Here is a 19320-nt window from a genome sequence, read left to right on the forward strand (position 1 = left end):
ACATAAGCACCATCAAGACTCAACTGTGGCAGTTCCTTGCATTGTGGCAGCTGAAAAACAGTGGACACAGTTCAGGATGTAAACTTAAATAGAAGTTGTGGAAAGGTAGAAATAAGGCACTGTGATGTCAGAATGCTGTGATCTTTTTTTTACCTGTGTTTAATCTGGGAAAACTATGGAAGTCATGGTGGTTTAATGCCTATAGAGACTGTTGCAGTGTTGGCCCTTATCAGAGTTAACATTTAGAGTGGCTGAATACATCATAGCCTTTTGTCACTTTTTCAGATTCATTAAATAATTATTAAGAAAAATAGTTACATTAAAAGAGACAAGTTTGTACCTTATTTCTGGTTTTCTCAGTGATTTGATGAGCTGGAAGATTTACTAGGTTTTATTTATTTAATTTTAAAAAATAATGTCTTAGTTCATTCTCTTAATTTATATTGCTAGTAGTAAATTTAAGAGTGAGAAAAAGGGAGACTGCAGTGTAATAACAGCAAGATGCTAAGATAAAGTATTTGAATTTATAATACATTAAGATTTTCTGGTCCATTTTCTTCTTTGGAAAGAAAGAGTGAGTTTTCCCCTTATAGGATTAAAAAACTATGATCTTTTAAATATCTACATGGAACACATATTTTAATAATTCTATTGGATGCTGAAATATTTATTCAAAGCTGTTCTTATTAAAAATAGGCAAAAATATTATCAGTCTTTATAATAACTGGGAGGGACATTGCTTATATAGCAATTATTAGATTAGTCTGGCTTTACATAATGGTTTTTACCGTTAAAAGAAAGTATTATTTAAGTTTTTCCTGGTCAAAATCAAGTAACTGTGTGCTCTATTACAGATTTTGTTCTCAGACTTCATATGTGGCATGGGCAACCCACTGGTAATCCATTTCATTTTTCTCTTGCAGTGCATTGACTTCTGCTCCCAGCTCTGCCAATTAACTCCATCATTAATTTTTCCCCATAGCCTTTCCCAAATCTGGTATTGCACATGTGCAGCACCCACTGCTTTATCCAAGGCCATCAAGTTTAGCTCTGATCACTAATCTTTTATGTTTTAAACAAAATCCAATGGATTTTGATTTCTGCAGGCCAGACTCCCATAAACTATTTGAGAGGTGGTAAGGAATATTAGAGGTTAGTGATTGTCCTCCTGGAAGCTGTGATGAAAATCTGGGAGTGGCTTACCAGCATCCAAATGAACAAAGAGTAAGAAAATGAAGTGTAAGGAAGAAATATAACCATTACTGGGACTCCATCTGTAGACCAACTCATCACTTTTCAGTCTAAATGGATTGGGTCTTTTTTTAACATTAACATTTCATGATATATAACATTAAGCAATAGCAGTTAAGATTAATGGTATCAAGGATCTTAGTCATGGTAAAGTAAATGGAGTCATTGTGTTGTGGTTTATAGCTCCATCACAAGATGAGAAGTGACCATTTAGATGTGTTTCTAGCTGAAAATATAACCAATTACTTCAATTTAATATATTTACTTTCACAGTAAAATATAATGCTGCAAAAGGCTTTGATGAAAAGGAGACAGCATTTATAATACTTTCAGACTGAAACCTTTAATTTGCAGTTACAAAAAAGAAAAACAAGCCTTCATGCTCTTGTGTATAAAAAACCTATATAGCCTGTAATTTATGATTTAATATCTTTCCCCCCATTCCTATTTCCTGCATTCCTACTAGTACACTTTTTAAAAACTTAATTCTACAGTATATTAAGGCTTTTGTAGCTAGGCAAGATAAAAAAATAGGATGTCAATACTTTCAATTGTTAGCTTCATTCTTCCTGTCATGTTTAGATAGAACTGTATAGGTAAATGAAGATTTTTTTGTTGTTGTTGTTCTTCATGGAGAGCAAAAAAATAAAACAACATGCCACATCACTGTTTTTAGCAAGGTACTTGGAGAGACAAAAATTGTCAAGCAGTTTGTAACCCTACCTATCATTGAGTCAGGTCCATTTTTAAGCAGGTAAGAAGGTGAAGATGAGAGATAGATCTGTGCTGTTCTGTATTTCTACAGGAGAAATATTGTAAGGTTTCATAAAAACCTTTTGTTTTTCTCCAAAGCGATGATTTAATGAGCAAAGGTGTATTAAACTGCATATTAGATTACCTACAGTCAAATCAAAAAGGAGGAAAAAAAGGCATTATCATGGCTGGTTCACAGCACTTGAGAAACAGAAGTTTAGTCACAGTTTTCTTGCAAAAACCTTGCCTTCCCTGGAGATTATCATTCTTACTGTGCTCTGGCATCTACCTGTAACACTGTAGCCATCATACTAATTCTTCATTTCTCTGCTGTTTCTTGGAAGAAGAGTCATAATTGGCCATAGGTTCAGTACCCCTACACCTCTGGGACACACTCTTCAGTTTGCTGCTGCCTGAGGAGGCAGATCCCTGACACGTGTGTTTGTCTAGCCACTGCCAGCCACGGGGTTCCAGTTTGCAGGGCAATGGCAGCTGCCAGCTTTGCAACACTGCCACCACAAGCTCTGCTTTCCACTTTTTTGCTTTCAGCCCTAAGTGGAACTGTCACAAAAGTACCTTTTAAAAAGTCCTTTAAAAAGTGTTTTCATTTTTAAATTTTCGGCAGACCAATATTGCCAAAAGCTATTAATCAAAAGGAGTGATCCTTCCAGGTGATGAAGTTGCACATACCTAAACACAAGTTGTATCCACCTTTTGGGTAAAGGCATACAAGATTGCAGATGTTGTGTTCCTGATGCTGAAATTAGTCAATTTCAGCTCCACATTGAAGGAAAGCTGGACCTACTTTCCTTACAGCCATTGATAAGATGGCTTAGAGGGAGAAGACATTTAGCCTTGTTTGGAACAAAGATTGAATGAGAAAAAAAAAGAACATAAGAAGAAAGTTTGAAGCAAGTAAAAGCAAATATTCCCAAGGAAAATCTGCCTGCAGAACTGAAATATTTAGGATGGAGTGTTGAAACATAGATTTTTCTGACAGAAAAAGTTTAACCAGCTTGAGGGAGCCCAATCCTGAGTAAAAATCATAGAATAGTGACACATGAGCATTACAATGTAAGGCTTTATCTATCCACTGTACAAAAAAAAGGTACCTATAGTCTGTTAGTGCCATTACTCTCAGTTCATTCCACTGTTTTCAGTAATGACAACACCCATTATAATACAAGTATACCTGGGGGACTTAGAAGTTTCTGCCAGTTCTCACATAACACAATGAATTTTTTTTAATCTTATCTAAGGAAAGAAAGAACTGAGCCCTTGGCAGTAATTGATTTCAGCCATGAGGGGGACAGTACTCTACCAGACAGGATTAAATTAGTTGCAATTGTTCCCCGGTTCACTTTTTGCTGCAATAGAGGTGCTGTTTTTCTATTGTAAATTTCTTCTCAGATGCTATTTTTGTGGATTTAAAGAGTAAATCCTTAACCATCAATACACTGTATGTGACAATGCCAGTATTGCAGACTGTGGCAGATAGGCCAGTGGCTGTTAGTGGTGTAAGATACCAGTTCAGTCCTGTGGCCAGCATTCCTATATTTCACTGTGAATGTTTTCCATGAAAAGGACTTTGTCTAGAAAAGATTACTGAAGTGAGAAACAATTTAAAAAATCATCTTGCTTGCTTCTCCTTTTTCTTGCCCCATCCCTGGAAATGCTCACAGCCAGGTTGGACGGGGCTTTGAACAATCTGGTCTGATGGTGGGTGTTCCCTTGCTTGTGGTGAGGGGACTGGAACTAGATGATCTTTAAGGTCCCTTCCAAACTAAATCATTCAATGGTTCAGACTGATTCTTTATCTGTCTTTTCAATTTTTATTTTGCAAATCAGCCCAAAGAATTAGCCTTAAAGAACCTGAGACAGCTTTTTAATTTTTTTTTTTTTTTTTTGGCTCTAATTACAACTCTCCGCAACAAACCGACAAAAAAAGGATTCCTGTGCTTTTACACACACAATGTTGTGTATTACTTGCCACATGCAACAGGTGGAATGTCATCCTGCCGAGGCAGCTGTTTCACCTGGAGGAACTAAGGCAGAACTTGGCAAGCGCCCCACCGACACATCCACCGACACATCCTCCGGCTGGAGGCAGCCACAGCTGGGTGCGGTGATGGGACTCGTGCTCCGGCTGCCTGTCCCGCGCCTTCCAGGGGCAGCGGGGGCACCCCGAGCCCGCTCCAGCGCCGGGGCAGCTCCGCGGGGCTGTGCCCGTGCCCGTGTCCGGGGCTGTGACCACGCCGGGGCTCTGTCCATGCCCGGGGCTGTGTCTGTGTCCATGCCCTGGGCTGTGTCCATGCCGGGGCTGTGTGCATGCCCGGGGCTGTTCCCGTGCCTGGGGCTGCATCTGTGCCCGTGTCCATTCCCGGGGCTGTGTCCATGCCCGGGGCTGTGTCTGTGTCCATGCCCGGGGCTGAGCCCATGCCCGTGCCCGTGCCCGGCGCGCTCCGCTCCCCGCGTTGCCGCGGCAACAGCTCCGCGCCCGCCGCTGGCTCCGCCGCCAGCCCGGGAGCGGCTCCCCCCGCCGGGACGAGCCGCCGGCCTCTCCCGGGCGCTCCCGGGGTGTGTCCCGCCGGCCGGCCCCGCTGCCCGCATGGCCGTGCCGAGCCGGGCCGTGCCGAGCGGGGCAGTGCCGGCAGGCCGGAGCTGAGCCGCCCGCCTCTCCCGGCCTCCGCTGGGGCAGCCGGGATGTGCTCCCTGCCGCTCCCCTCCCACTCGCCCCCTTCCCTCGCAGGAGTCTTCCGCGCCTAGTTCAATGGCTTTGCAAAGAAAGCCGGGCAGAAGAACACTTTCCTCAGTGGCGGTGGTCAGACCATGACCTAACTCACCATGAACTTGGAAGGGCTTGAAATGATAGCGGTGTTGATCGTGATTGTGCTTTTTGTAAAAGTGTTGGAACAGTTTGGGCTGATTGAAGCAGGTTTAGAAGGTAAGGGAGTGCTTTTCAGTGGCTCGTCATTTTTCTGTTCTGGTTGTTCTCTTGCAGCGAGGCAGGAGCACCTGTGAACTGATGTAAGGCACTGCCCGAATCACCTCGAGAGCGACGTGCACATCAGTGGCTGTCTGTTATGGGTGTTGGTTGTGGTGGTTTAATTTTGTAGGAGAAATAAACTGGTGTCCAGAAAACTGCCAGTATAAACTTAGGGGTTAAATTCTGAATCTTTTATTCCTGTTTAAATCTGCGCATTTAAAGTAGTGGAGGGTAAAGCAGATTTTAGTATGATTACAGGCAATCATATTGCGTTCAAACTGTCTTGTAATCAGAATTGTTTTGTAATGTATTCACGTCAACATCATCTCTACTAGAATTGTTATAAGATCAAGATACACCTTTTATAGTATTTAAAAACCTGTTGAATGCTTAATTTGCTGGTAACATTTTAAACTGTGCTTGAGGAAGAACTACAATCCTCAGACTCAAACTAAACAACTTGAACATTCACTAAGGACAATCGTGTGCAAATTTTATTGTTTGATGCTTTGTTTTTCTTAGACAGATCCCCTCCTGTATTAGCAACACTTTTTCTTTATAAAACAGTAAAAATGAAAAACAGCATTACTTTATTTTACATGTGCCTTTTAGATGTGGAATAGAGGAATATTGATTATTTTTTACCTTATTTCTAAGAGAGCTGCTTTTCTTACCGTATGAAGAGTTAGACTGAAAAAACACTGCTTGCAGCATGGTCAATAATGTAATGACAATCATTACAGCCTAGTGTTTTATTAGTTTACAGTCCAAAGTGGTCTGTTTCTCAACTGTTGTAAGAATATTGTATTCTCAAATCTTCCTGTAGACTGGCATTTGAATACAGTGTACATACTTACACCTGTGTATGGGAGAAGTTTGTTGACTAATTGTGGTTTCGTAACAAAAATAATGGTTAAGCAAAATTTTCTCCTATGAAAACATCTGAAGCTGTCCTGTTTATGTCACTCTTTCAAGAAATGCAGTCTTCCTTTCAAGTCATTTAAAATAAGTTCTCTGTCTGTTGCTGTCTTGCATGGATTTGCTAGAATCTTGTTAGAGAATCTTAAAGCCCTGCAGAGATCAAGTGCATTTTTGTAAAGATTTTATGTTTGTGTTCAAGTACATTATATCCAGTTTAAATAACAACATAGACATTCCCTTAAATGTATGAACTTTTGGTTTTCTGTTTGTTCTGTGTTTAGTTATAAATAGAAATACCAATTAACATGATAAATGCTATCATAAAAGTTATTTCCAGTATTAGAGGCTGCAAAGACTGTGGGGGGGCAGGTGTGGGGGGGAAGAGATCTATATTTATATTTTAGGTTGTTTGGCATGCTTAGGTGTGCTCTGTGCAGTCTGATTCCCACATCTGTTTGGGTTCCCTCATAACAAATGTAATTTGATTGTTGTCTCTACTTGTTTCTGTGGCAGAAGAAGCTGATAATGGAAAGACAATTCAAAATGTAGTGAAGATGTCTGAAGGTGGTTGTATTATTTCTGTAAGAAAAAATTCTATTTTGCTTGCCTCACTGGCCAAAAGTCTGGGAGTCTGTGTGTGAAGAGAGTCTGAAAGTTTCTTCCTACTTAGTGCAGCACAGGTTTCCAGCATGCCAGCTAGAGGAAACCACTGGAGGACATATATGCCCCCATTCCTCTGTGATGTTCTACTCCTGTGAATGACATAAAAAGCATGTTACATGAGAGTCAAGTAACAGATATAAATAATGGTGTGTGTTAATGGGCGTTAGCTAAATTTCACAGACTGAAGACTTTTTTCCTCTTAGTTCAGGAGCAATGCAAATTTCTTCCCTGTTTTTTTCCCTTAAACTTGTGATTTAAAGATCTGAACTGATTACAATAGAAAAAAAGGAAGATTTTTACACTTTTAATAGAAAATGGAAAAACATTTCAATATGTTAATAAGTATCAAGGCTATTAATTTCCACTCTTGAAGGCAAAGTGTATACATTGTAAAATTGTGCAAATGTAAAGGAAGTTTTTAAGTAGAATGTTAAGAAAACAAGTATAGTCAGATTATCCATGTGCTTTTCTGGAAATCAGTGAGGAAGCTGGTCTCAGCTTTCTGAAAATGTTGGGTTTTATAAGGACATTTGTAGTTTTTTGAGTTTGGGTAGGTTATATCCCTGATTTCTTTTATCACAGAGGTAAATATGTCCCAACAAAATATTTTTTTCCCCCCAATTTAATAGTTTACAGTATATAAAACACATCCTATTCATACCTGGAGATCAGAGTCAGTAATAATCTCTACCAAAGTGCACCCAATACAGGATGCTAAAACTAATTTTGAAGCTTTGGTAGAGACTGAGGTTTCAGAATTCCATTGTGTCCCTATCATGGTAACAAAAACTTGAAGATAACTTAGATTACACTGGATTGTCATGATTTTGAACTTTGTGAAATTTTGTGAATTTAGAAGAATCAGATGCAATGATGTATATCAAGAGCACTCTATTCACTGTCATAATAACTAGTGTAAGAAATATTCTGCTTCCTGCAGACTCTTCATTGCAAATTATGTTTATCATAATAATATTATGCAATTATTTTCATTCTTTTTGAAAATAATAAAGTATTTTCAGGGTAAATATTTTATATACTGGCTTATAGTTCTGCTGCAGTCACTCAGATAACAGTATGCTTTCTGTGGTTTTGTCCAATTGCCTTCAACTGCTGAGTGATTCTGTTGTCGTAGGAGAAGTATTTTCAAATAGATGTTTTTAATATTGTATGACAGCTCTAAAAGTGATAAGTAGCAGAATAGATTTAGTAGGTTGTGGGTTCCAGAGACTTTATCTCTCAGTTAAATATTGTTTTATGATGCATTGCACTCAGTTAGATTGCAGTGTGCTTTCTGTGGTTTTGCCCAGTTGCCTTTAACTGCTGAGTGGTTTGACTGTTGTTATAGAAGTATTTTCAAATAGTTGTTTTGAATATTGTTTGACAGCTCCTAAAATGATGAGTAGCAGAATAGATTTATTTGCTTTCATGGGCTGGGATTGCACAGACTTTGTCCCGAGGTTAAATGTTCAACTCTTCATTAATTAGGTTGTGTTCTTCTTGATAAACTTTACTGCTTTTTTAAAACAGTAGTTTATTAGGTGTAAAGGGTAATGCATTGATACCTAATCAGGAGAGTTTGTTCCTAGATATACCTTAGTATCAATTTAAAATTATTTCTTCTTTTAAGGCAAGTTTTTCCTAAAGTCACTCATAAGTAGAATGAGGTACAAGAACTGAGTAGCTGTATATACAAGAGAGATTATTTTGAGATTGTGCCATAGCCAGGATATTGATTTATAGGATTTCAGTATATTTTTAGTACTTTTCTGAAAAGTACTTTGCAATCTTCATAGATAAGGATCATATGAACTTGAAGAAGAAATGGAAGAGGTTTTCTTTGTGAATATCCTCCTTCTATGTCAGTTTCTCTGGGTAAAGTGTTGGAGACAGAGAAGTTGAGGCATCATGAAGTCAGTCCATTCCTAAGTTAAAATGGCTTTGTCCTAAAGTTTCTTGGAAAACGTGAATTTCTTTTCAAAACCTAAGTCACTTATTAATTAAATAAACTGAAAAATTGACCCCTCTTCATCAAGGTATGCATTGAAATCTACACCATTAGGAATAGGGTTCAGAGAAGAAATCTGAATTAGATGACTCATCAAAAATATTTAAATAGGAATACCTTTTTAGGAAATGCTCTAACTGCAGTTAGAACATCTAATAGGAAAAAATGGCAGGAAGTAGCCATATATATTACTGTAAAATGTGGGTTCCATATCTCTATAATCGGTATCTACCTAAAATCCTTGTTTAGGAGTCCTGAGAGTGGCAGCAGTAGAACTTAGCAGCTAAAATTGTAATAATCAAGCTAAATTACTGAAACACTTGATTCCTCCAAAATATCAAAGCGGCTTCTAATCCCATTTTAGTAATCTTGGCTATTAACAACTTCCCATTCATCAGCTGGAAAAAAAGAGCAAAACCACAGACACATAGGTTGTTGCTTGTGATATTTATAGCAATTTTTGTCAAGGACTGTATATGACTGGAAGCAAAGTGGGAGTTACTTGTGGTTGCTCTGAAACTACAGCAGCCTCTGGAGCAGTTTTGCCATCTAAGCTCTGATCTGCTGGGAATGTCAGCATTCCCACAGTCATGTCCCTCCTCACAGTATTCTTCATGCATGGAAACGGAGTATGACCTCAGAATCACAGAACGGTTGGGTTGGAAGGGGCCTCTGGAGATCATCTGGTCCAACCCCCTGCTAAAGCAGGTTCACATGGAGCAAGTTGCATGGGGTCACATCCAGGCAAGCTCTGACCACTTCCAGTGGAGAGACTTCATGAACTCTCTGAGCAGCTTGTTGCAGTGCTCTGTCAAGATTTTCCTCGATACTCATTTCAGAAGATTCATAATGACTAGCATTTCATCCAACAAATAGCGTGTAATAAACATAGGGGCTTTTATGCCATTTCTCTTTTCTTTAATCAGTCTGGATGTCAAAGAGAGTTATGCACAGAATTGTGAAGTATGGAAGCAAACATGGACCAGTGTGAAATGATTAGGCAGAGCTGACAGTGGGCAAAAGACAAAAATATTATAGAAATTTTAATATTAATAATTTCAGGCGTTTCTTAGAAGTAATCTGTTCAATTAAGTCTTCATAAATTACAAGATAAATTGATTCAGAACAGTTGTTGGAACAACTCCTCATATGTGGATGAGTGACCAGTAGATAGAAATCTTTAATGCAGAACTCCAATGAATTTTTTCTTGATTTTAAATATGTAGCTCAAACAGCACTAGCAACTAATTTGCATGTATGTACTGTAGTTTGCTTGGAATTATGTGCATGGGAGCATCTGACCAGGTGGTGCATCCTGCGTGACTGGTCAGCAAGCCACTACTGGGCAGAATGAATAAGAGAAAAGCTCTTCCCATTTTGTTTTCTTCCTATTTTTCATACTACAAGCTTCAGTTTATGTATATACAGTCTTAGAAAAATGAGAAATAGTCAGTTAAGAAAAGCGACTTGCTAGCCATGAGAATTTGTAATAGCTGCCTTCAGCTGTTAGATGCCTGCTTCGAGCAGTCTGTCATCTCTGAGTCATCTTCTGAAGGCTTCTGGTCCATTGTTGCTGAAAAACCTGGTGTTCCCAGGTCAGTGGCTGCTGAAGAGTGTTTTTTCTCAACACTGACTGTCACACTCAATAATAATGCGTGTGTCTAGTGCTTTACATCTACAGAGACCAAAGCAGATAAATAATGTAATTGAAAGGATGCCAAAGAAATAGATGGAGTCCTACACTCTGAGTTATCAATACAATGCTTTTTTTGCAAACGTAGTATTTTATAATTAACATTTTTAAAAAGTAGTTTGCTATGGGAGTTTTAAATGCATCAATTAATTTGGTTATTTCCCTTTTTTCAATATGCTCGCTCTTACTCTCACATTTATAAGTAATGTAGATACTATACCACAGAAGAAAAGTGAGTTTTTAACTAAAGCTTCTCTCTTTATTGCAGGGTTGCAACGTTTTGACTATCTAATGCATCTTCCTACAGAATTCCTAATTTTTTTTATATGTTTTTGGTTAGTTTTACCTTCAGTAATCTTCACTCAAAATTTTCAATCCTCAGGTTTAGAATGTCAGTCTTTTTTGCCTACAGATCATCTTCTTTTGCATACAGTACATTTTTTTTATTTATTTTTTTTTAAGGAGAGTTCTTCCTTTAGTTATCTGACCTATGTCTCTGGTGATTAATTTTTCAGCACCTGATAAAAAGTTGAAGTCAGCCAGACTGAATGCTGCCTAGATCTAATGAGGCAGATGACTTAATCTGACACAAAAACTCTGTTTTTTCCTTTCTGCAGTCATTTCTCCCAGACATCTCTCGAGGTATGTGGCTCTCTAAGCACATTTTCTTTATTGGATCAATAGTCAAAAAAATATTCTTTTTAAACAGACACAATTTCAATCATCCAAAGTGGACTACAAGAGCTATTTTCTTATTGCTGATGATATGAGATAATGAAAGAAAAGGAAAAGAGATCAGATAAATAGGTATTTATTAATCAGATATTTATTTATCAGTGGTTATATCAGTTATTGTAGTGAACACTTGCTAATTTTACACAGAAGAAATGTGATTATTAGTGTAACTCTCATTACTAAAACCAAATTCTAATACAGAAAATAAACCAAACATCTGGAACAGAAAAGAAAAAGGATTACCAGAGAAGTGAGTTGTTGTGAACATGGAGGAAGATTCCTTTATTGGTCATAAGCATTATGATATTATATCAGTAACGCTCACCAGCTGCTGTAGGTACATCAGAACAGACTTTTGTACATCCACAATTTGATCTATTCTTTTGGTAGTAGGAGCTCATACTCAGCTTTTTTTTTTCTAGCAGCATCTCTACAAAGTGATGGGGTGTCTCTAGATAACCAGAAAAGACAGTTTCTGCTGGTGGGAAAAAAGTAATCTGTATACAGCCACTTCTTGTCTGTGTCTGAGGAACTCTGAATAACAACAGAACCAAGATGCTGCCTGCATAAGTTTCTCTAATGGTGACATCCCATTCTTAATAGATGCACCTAAAAAGCAGACAGAGATTTATCTTTTTTAGTGAACCTGATATTTCTGGACAGCCAAAATTTCTGCAGATAATCCATAATATTCAAGTGCAGTGAGTATTATAGCCCTTGGAGAATAAGACCATATTCTTCTCTATAGGAGAATGTAGTCTGTCCTCTTGGAAAGTAATCTATCATCTCAGTAAAGTCCTTGACTATTTTTTCGTTAGAAAGAATTTTTTTTCCATACTGAGTCAAATTTTATTTAGCCTGAGGATATACATGTTAAATTTTGAAATTATATTAATATGCTATCTGAGTTACCTCTTATGAAGTCTGAGATTTAAATTTATGTTTGCAAGACAGTGAGAGTACCTTTCCTTCAACTATCAAGTTTGCCACTGAACACCTAATAAGATCCCAGGGATAAGAGGTCCATCAGAGATCTGCCTTACTTCACTTGTAACCTGCAGCTGATGATAAAAGGAATTATGCACAGTTTGATTTTTCTATTTTTTGTAATAAATTCGAACAAAAATTACTATGTTCATTAGGTATATTTATTCAACCTCAATCTAAATTGCACTAGTTTGCCCCTTACTCAATATAGAGCTCAGAGTTCATATTCTGGCCAATTTTATGGCTGGATAAGTAGTCTGAGATGAATCAGGTTACCAGAACAAGAGTAATTATTCTCAGGAGTAAAAGGGTATAATGGAAGGCAGAATAGGATGCTGAAATTGTTGTTTTGCAAGTTGACAATTGAGATATGAGAAAATGTAGTTCACTTGCTCACAATAAAGACTGATTTAATAGTTCAGCAATAATGAAGAAGTCATTAAGACAGGAAACTATTCTCAATCAACTCGATTGCTGACCCATTCAGTGAGAACATGGCTCACCTTTGAGTCATTATTGCAAAAAATGTCATAATCTGTTAAAAGTTATACTTTAAATGCTACTGATATTTTTATTTGCTTCCTGACCATTGTCTTACATGATTATTATAATAAGCTCACTTTCTGAATGCTAGAATTTTTGGACTAAGCCAAAAATTGATAGACTCAAAACATTCCTATTTAAAAGATAAATCTCATAGTAAAAACCCAAGCTAAAGATTAATCACAACATCCTTTGTAGATTAACTTAATCTGTGTTTAGGAACTTCACTTTTTTCTTTCAGAAACTAAGTAAAGCTACTTTAGCACTTGTACCATTTGTTTTCTAGATTCAAAATAAGTTTTGTGGCTCTTTCTGATTTTGTTTTTCATTTTTTAATAATTTTCTTTTAATTTTATCAGTTTTCTTAAGAATTGATATTCAGGCTGGGCAGAGGACTCAAAATTCATCTCTGACAGATCAGAGGTAAGACAATATCCCTGCCTTGTCCATACTTGATATCTTACCATTAATACAGCTGAGCAATAATTAGCTCATCTTATACTTTTTTTGCAAAATAGAGATATTCACATCAATGATTCTACACAGAAATAAAGATATGCGTGAAATTGTTTGCACTTTTTTGTTTTGATTTTGGTGGTTTTCTGGTGGTTTTTGTGTTTGGGGTTTTTTTGTGTGGTTTTTGTTTGTTTGTTTGTTTGTTTTGGTATTTTTTTCACATTTGAAATAATCATACTAAAGATGTGACCTCTATTGTGAGGTCTGATATGGATTAATACAAGTGCACCATCTCCTGTGGTTTTATTACTCTTAAATTTTTCTACCATAAAAAAGTAAAAAACATGTTGGATTAAGAGTGCTGCATCAGAACTGTTCCATTTGGTTCAGAGTTATGAAACTAACATTTAGAAAACAATTATCTGTAGTTGCTTGCCTTTATGAATATAGGTGAGTATAAAGATGTACACTGTTTTTTCATCTTTGGAAGATCCCACTTCTTCCCATTTTTATCTTTTTTTTTTTATAAACCTGCAGTATCATAACTCTTTACTTTATAAAGAGAGATTTTGCAGTCAGGAAAAAGGATAAAGTGGAACTTTTCATTCACAGATTTTTATTTTTCTAAATCTCTGCCGTCAATAATTATTGAAGTGGTAAAGTACTAAATTCAAAACTGGTATATTTACTATATTCACTAACACTTTTGGGCATCTCTGTTATGTCCAAAACATAACAGAGAATAAGAAAGTGTAGGACTGGAGTGCCAAGTATCGTGTTCAGCGCTGTCAGTATCACTATCTGGACTAAATCAAATTTCTTTTTTTTTCTTGTGAATGGAGGTATTTTCTATTATAATTGAAGAACAATAATGAAACTCTTTAGTTATTTTGGTAGCAAGTGTTTTCCATTGTTTAATATATGATGGTCTCATCTGTATTTGGTCAAATAACCAAGTACATGGTTATTTGAACCCAGTTGAAGCTGTTTAGAGCCTTGACCTCAGCCTGTTTCTTGAAAGTGAGCTGTAATTGGCAAGTAATTCAAGTCCTTGAGCAGTGCCCTTGCTGAGAAGATAAAGGTGAAAAGCATCCCTGCTCATCCATCAGATAGTTTGTCAGTTCCAGGCCTTTTGTCAAATAATCACTGAAGGGAATGATTACCTCGCTCCGAGTCCACTGCCTGACCTGCTTTGTACTCATATATTTTTCAGCAGCAGACATGGCTGTGAGGAGCCATCCCAGTGAATGGCACAATTCAACAGGTAGTGGATCAGTCTCCTCTGCAGCTGTGTTTTGTAATGCCATACTTTTAAGGACAGATCACTGTTACTGAGTCCTTGTGCTCATGGAAGCAGTATATCTCTTTTTCACTCCTGTGACATCTTGCTTTGAGGTTAAGGAAAGTGTGTGCAGTATGCCACAGAAATGAAAATGTATACTTTGGTATTTCTCCACACTGTGCTAGTTCTCTCTGGGGAAGATTCCCTAACCAGGAAGTACTTAATATTCCTGGCAGGAACCAACAGGGAGGACACTTCAAGAGGAAGCAGACATTTACAGCACCCACTCTCAGGTATCAAACAGCATCCATCTTGACCCTAAAACGGACCAATATTTTATTTACACTATTTATTTTTATTAACGGGTAGTTAAAGGCTCATTTCTTGAATGAATTTGTTTTAATATTTGAACTTCTTTTCTAACTTACAACATATGTTGTAATATAAGTTTAGGAAATATGTTGTAATGTAAGTTTAGAAAATAACCTCCATTTTATGATGTGTCTGATCATTTGAGTGTTCCATATCACCAGGTGTCCCTCACCAGTGTCCTGTGAGTGTGACTCAGATGGAAACAGTTAACAGTTTCCTGGTGAAGGACAAAAGGAATTCTCTGTGTTAGTATTACTGTAATATTACTCCAAAGATCACTTCATGAACATTCCAACAGCTAGATGCCATCTTTCTTGGGACAGCTTTCAGAGGCTGAAAGATCCTAAAAAACATTGAGGGATATCAGGATGGTAATGGCTTAGCTATTTTTATAGAATTATAGAATCATTAAGTTGGAGAAGACCTCCAAGGTTGTTGAGTCCAATCTTTGAATACCACCGTATAAACTAAATCATTGTACTAAATGCCTCATCCAGTTGTTTTTTGAACACTTCCAGGGATGATGATTCCACCACTTCCCTGGGCAGCCTGTTCCAATCCTTGACAATCCTTTCAATGAAGAAATTAATTCTTATGGCATTGTACTGCAGCATATTCCAAGGTTATACTCTATAGCCTGCAGTGAATTTGTATCCTGACAATTGCTTCAAAGAGGAGGGAAGGTTGTTTGGCAGCAAATGAGAGGTACAAGTAAGCAAGTGAAATGTTTTATTCCTCAAACATATGAAGCTGTAATTGAACTTCAGCTAGAGATCTCCCAACGCATAAGAAGCAGATGGATTTAGGGACACAGCTTACTAAATTACTGTCCAGTATTTATCCATTAGCCTATGACTCTCTCTTCAACGTGGCAAAGACATAAAGAATATAGATAATGACGTCCATAATCCATTTGGGAATATTCTTACCTACATCCCAAACAGATACATTTAGTGTAATAGCTTTGTGTACTTACTGCTCAGAGCAGCTAAGTAACTTGGAGATATGTCTTTGAAAATTCCAGTCTCCTCTGAGCCTCCTTTGTGTTTTATTATCTGCTGCATTACACAGGTTTGGGTTTTTTTAGATCTGTGGGTATTGATGTTCTTCCCATGCTTTCCTTTGAAATCCTAGCTTTGTAGTATAAATCTTGATGGACTTTACCTTACATCACCTCTGTACTGGCCGCCCAGTTTAAACAACACTTGTGGAACATGACCTACCAATTTTCAAATCACACAGTCATCAATTCAGCTCACATTGACTACAGCCTTTTGCAACACTGGATGTGGCTCAAGCACAAATAATTTTCTAATACAGGGTTTAATTAGTTTTATTGTGAGATTGCCTCAAATGCTTGTTATCTGCTGAACATACATAGCCACAGTCTCGTGAATATGATCACTGGACACCTTAGAGGTAATGATCTTTTTTCTTGATTCATCTTGTGTTTACTTCCAGCATTTATTTTGGGTAATGATTGCCAAGAATTTGGCAATAAGTGCTTAGTAACAGGACTATAGCCCACAGTTTGTCGTGTGTTTTACTGTTTGTAGAACACGCTGGTGATGGAGTGCATAGGCAGAACAGGTTTCCTTTTCACAGTCTGCTTGTCAGACTCATCTGGAAAAAAAGCATAACTTTCAAGCCATGCCAAGCAAGTATTAGGAAGGAGAGAATTTGAACTCAGTTTCAATGAGAAAAACAGTTATACTCAAAACTAGTATTTGTGTCACAGTGAAGAACCCTCTTCATGGGAGCCTGTCTCTGGCAATGGTGTACAGAGCTCGGAGAAGCAGTGTAGTGCTAGTCTTACTGATTCTCCAGGCTTGTCTTAGGAGTTGGTGCTGCATTTGCTGCCTTCCATTTGTCTGGCATAGGAAGCATGCTATAGACAGTATAGATTTTCTAATATCGTACTAGAGTTCAATCTACATTGTGAACTAAAGGGATATAATCCTTCTTGCTGTAATCTGCTACAATTCAGTTGTTTTATTGTTATAGTGCCTTTTTTACTGGGGTGCCATCTGAATTCAGACTGTGTTTTGTTTGAATATGCAATCTCTGACTGATCCTTTTTGAGTAGCTAGTTCAGCGCAGGATATTTTTAACTTCTTTAATTCTGAATTATTGTAACTATCATGTTCTGTTTAATGTGCTATGTGTCCTTTTCCATCAGTACAAAGCAGCAGTGAGGTAATACCAGGAAAGCATGGTGCTGATGTGGTAAACCAGATGTGGAGATGGAACTGCCAAGGTAATCCAAGCCATAGGGTCTCTTCTTTCCATTCCTCACCAATTCCTGCTGCTGTCCAGCAGCAGCGCTGCAATACAGAGTCAGCTCTGGCTGACTATATCTGGCTAGCAAGTGTCTTTTACTTTCGTCTCTGGATTAGACCTCTAGTTATATTTTTTGACAGTATTTTATAACAGCAGCAGCATTGTTATTAGTTGTCAGTATTTACACTGGGATTAATTATTTTTTGTTGGACAGCTTGGAACTGTTCTCCAAAGTAGAACTGGAGAGAAATTTATAACTGCCCATGCTTTTCTAGTGTAGAAATGTATGCAGTTCACATGTTGGCTTTTTGGAGTCCTTAGTAGGTCACCTGGGACAGTGGGACTACAGCAGCTGCAATACTCAATTATTTCTCATAGGAAATGTTGTTTATTATGGCAGAAGTAAATAATGGTTTGTCCCCAGAAGAATTTGTATCAGCAAATTCTGACATTGTGGTTTCCCCACAACTTGTTGTGCACTATAACAGGATGGGCTGTGCTTTTTGCATGCAACAGGCATACACATGGAAACTCTTTGGAAAACTTCCTCCTTTTTAAGGTTTTGATTTGATTGCAACCCCTTAGCTAGTTAGATATTTTCTTTAAAGGTGTTCAAAGGCAGGGCTTTGATTTAAAATTAATAGAGCCAAACTGGAGATCCTGGGGAGACTGTAGGTTAGGGTGGTCTTAGAACCAGATGATATCCAGCAGCTCTGACTTACTACCATCAACAGAAGAAGTTAACCCAGGACTTTCCCTAGAATTTAATGTACTCTAAGTACCCTTTCTGACAAGCAAATACATGTCCACTGGGGTTCTGTTCCTGGCAGTTCTATTTCAGGAAGAAAAAAGTATATGAGATGCAAAAAGGCTACCAAAAATTTGGTGGAAATGATTATATCTTTGGAGTTACTAGTTTGTTTTCAGCCTTCAGAATTCCAGTTGAAATCTCAACACATGTGACTGTTATTTAAAGCTAATGCATAGTCATAGTAAATTTTGACTGACTGAAATAAAAACTGGTTAGGGCTCCACTGTGTGGAGCAGTATTTTAATTCCAGGATATCTATATGGAGGTAATTGTTGAGTCTTTGCAAGAAAAAGGAGAGTTTTTCCTTCTATGCCTTGCAAGGCATACATAATGGATAATAAAGAGATTGCTTTATAAAGGAAAATCCTTTAGAGCTAACATGTAATTATCCATTACAGAAATTGAAATGCAATTGCTGGACTGCATATGTCAATCTTCCTCTGTTGCCCAACAATCACATTTGGTTTTTAATAGCTAATTTTCGTCTGTCTTCTCTTGGCACAGCCATTATATTTCTTGTTCGCATTATCTGATTTTAGGCTGTTTTCTACCTTAAAGCACAGATAATTTTTTCAGCAGTTTATTCTAACTGACAATTAGCATTTTTCTTATGTATTCAGCTTTATGAAGATTCAGCAAGCTTATACAACAAAACAAGCTGTAGCCTGTCTCTTATTTTCATGGCCATTTAAACTGAAAAGATATCTCTGGCTTCCTAGACAGTTTTTTCAGTTGCGTATATCATGCCACTTCCAAAAGCAGTTTCTAAAGTGCAGCACAATTTTAGTTCTAAATAATACATTTATTCACATCTTCAGATAAAAATATATGTTTGGACTTACTGTACATAATTAAAACAAGCACAGAATTTTTTCTTCTTTCTTAAGGTTGCAGAAAATGTCACTGTGTTCTCAGTACCATTGATAGCACTGTTCTGAAGTTGGGAATTCTTTCAGTATTTTTTCTTATCTACCTGGAATGACTTTGCATAGCTGTGGACAGTATGGAGGAGTAGAAAATCAGACATTTCACTGTCTTTAATTTTCTTTGACTAAATGCATATTTCTAAGTAAAAAGCAAAGGCAAAATCCTTTGGTAAATTTAGCCTGATACTCAGTGTATCCTGGGATTATTTTCTCACTCTGCATTAGTAGAGACTCTAAGTTTAAAACTAAAAGCAACATAACCAGTTTGAGATTGCATCTGAAAGGAGAAAGACATGGTCTCACATGACAGCATGACATACTGGATGGCAAAAATGAGTACTAGGAGAAATCATATTTTGGTAAGCACAAGTGTTTGTACTTGTCTGACCTGAATAAAGTTAGACAGAAGAGACATGATCATTTAAAAGAATGGCAGTAACAGTCCCACAGTTTAAATGCATACCTGCTAATTCTTTACACAGTAGGTAACCTTTTTTTCAGCACAGAAAGATTTCTAAATGTTATGGATAATATTTTCCTTTGTTTGCTAAACTCATGTGTTCAATACTGATTTATAGACAAATTTTTATTTCAGTGCAAATAACAGAAAAAATTCTAGTTAGGATACAAGAGGTTCTTCAGAATTACCTTTT

General features: G+C 37.3%; 1 protein-coding gene across 6 annotated transcripts in view; it reads left to right on the forward strand.

The window, feature by feature from the left end:
• KCNIP4 (potassium voltage-gated channel interacting protein 4) overlaps window positions 1-19320 on the forward strand; it is a 385018-nt gene that overhangs the window by 206163 nt on the left and 159535 nt on the right. The window contains exon 1 of one of the 6 annotated variants that reach the window (XM_064418515.1): window positions 4612-4948. The exons of the other annotated variants lie outside the window; for them this stretch is intronic. Coding sequence (XP_064274585.1) covers window positions 4849-4948 — 100 coding nt within the window. The 5' untranslated portion in view covers window positions 4612-4848. Of the gene's footprint in view, window positions 1-4611; window positions 4949-19320 lie in introns of those variants that run through there. 6 annotated transcript variants of the gene reach the window in all.

Source organism: Passer domesticus, chromosome 4 (genome assembly GCF_036417665.1).
Source record: "Passer domesticus isolate bPasDom1 chromosome 4, bPasDom1.hap1, whole genome shotgun sequence".
Classification (NCBI taxonomy): domain Eukaryota; kingdom Metazoa; phylum Chordata; class Aves; order Passeriformes; family Passeridae; genus Passer; species Passer domesticus.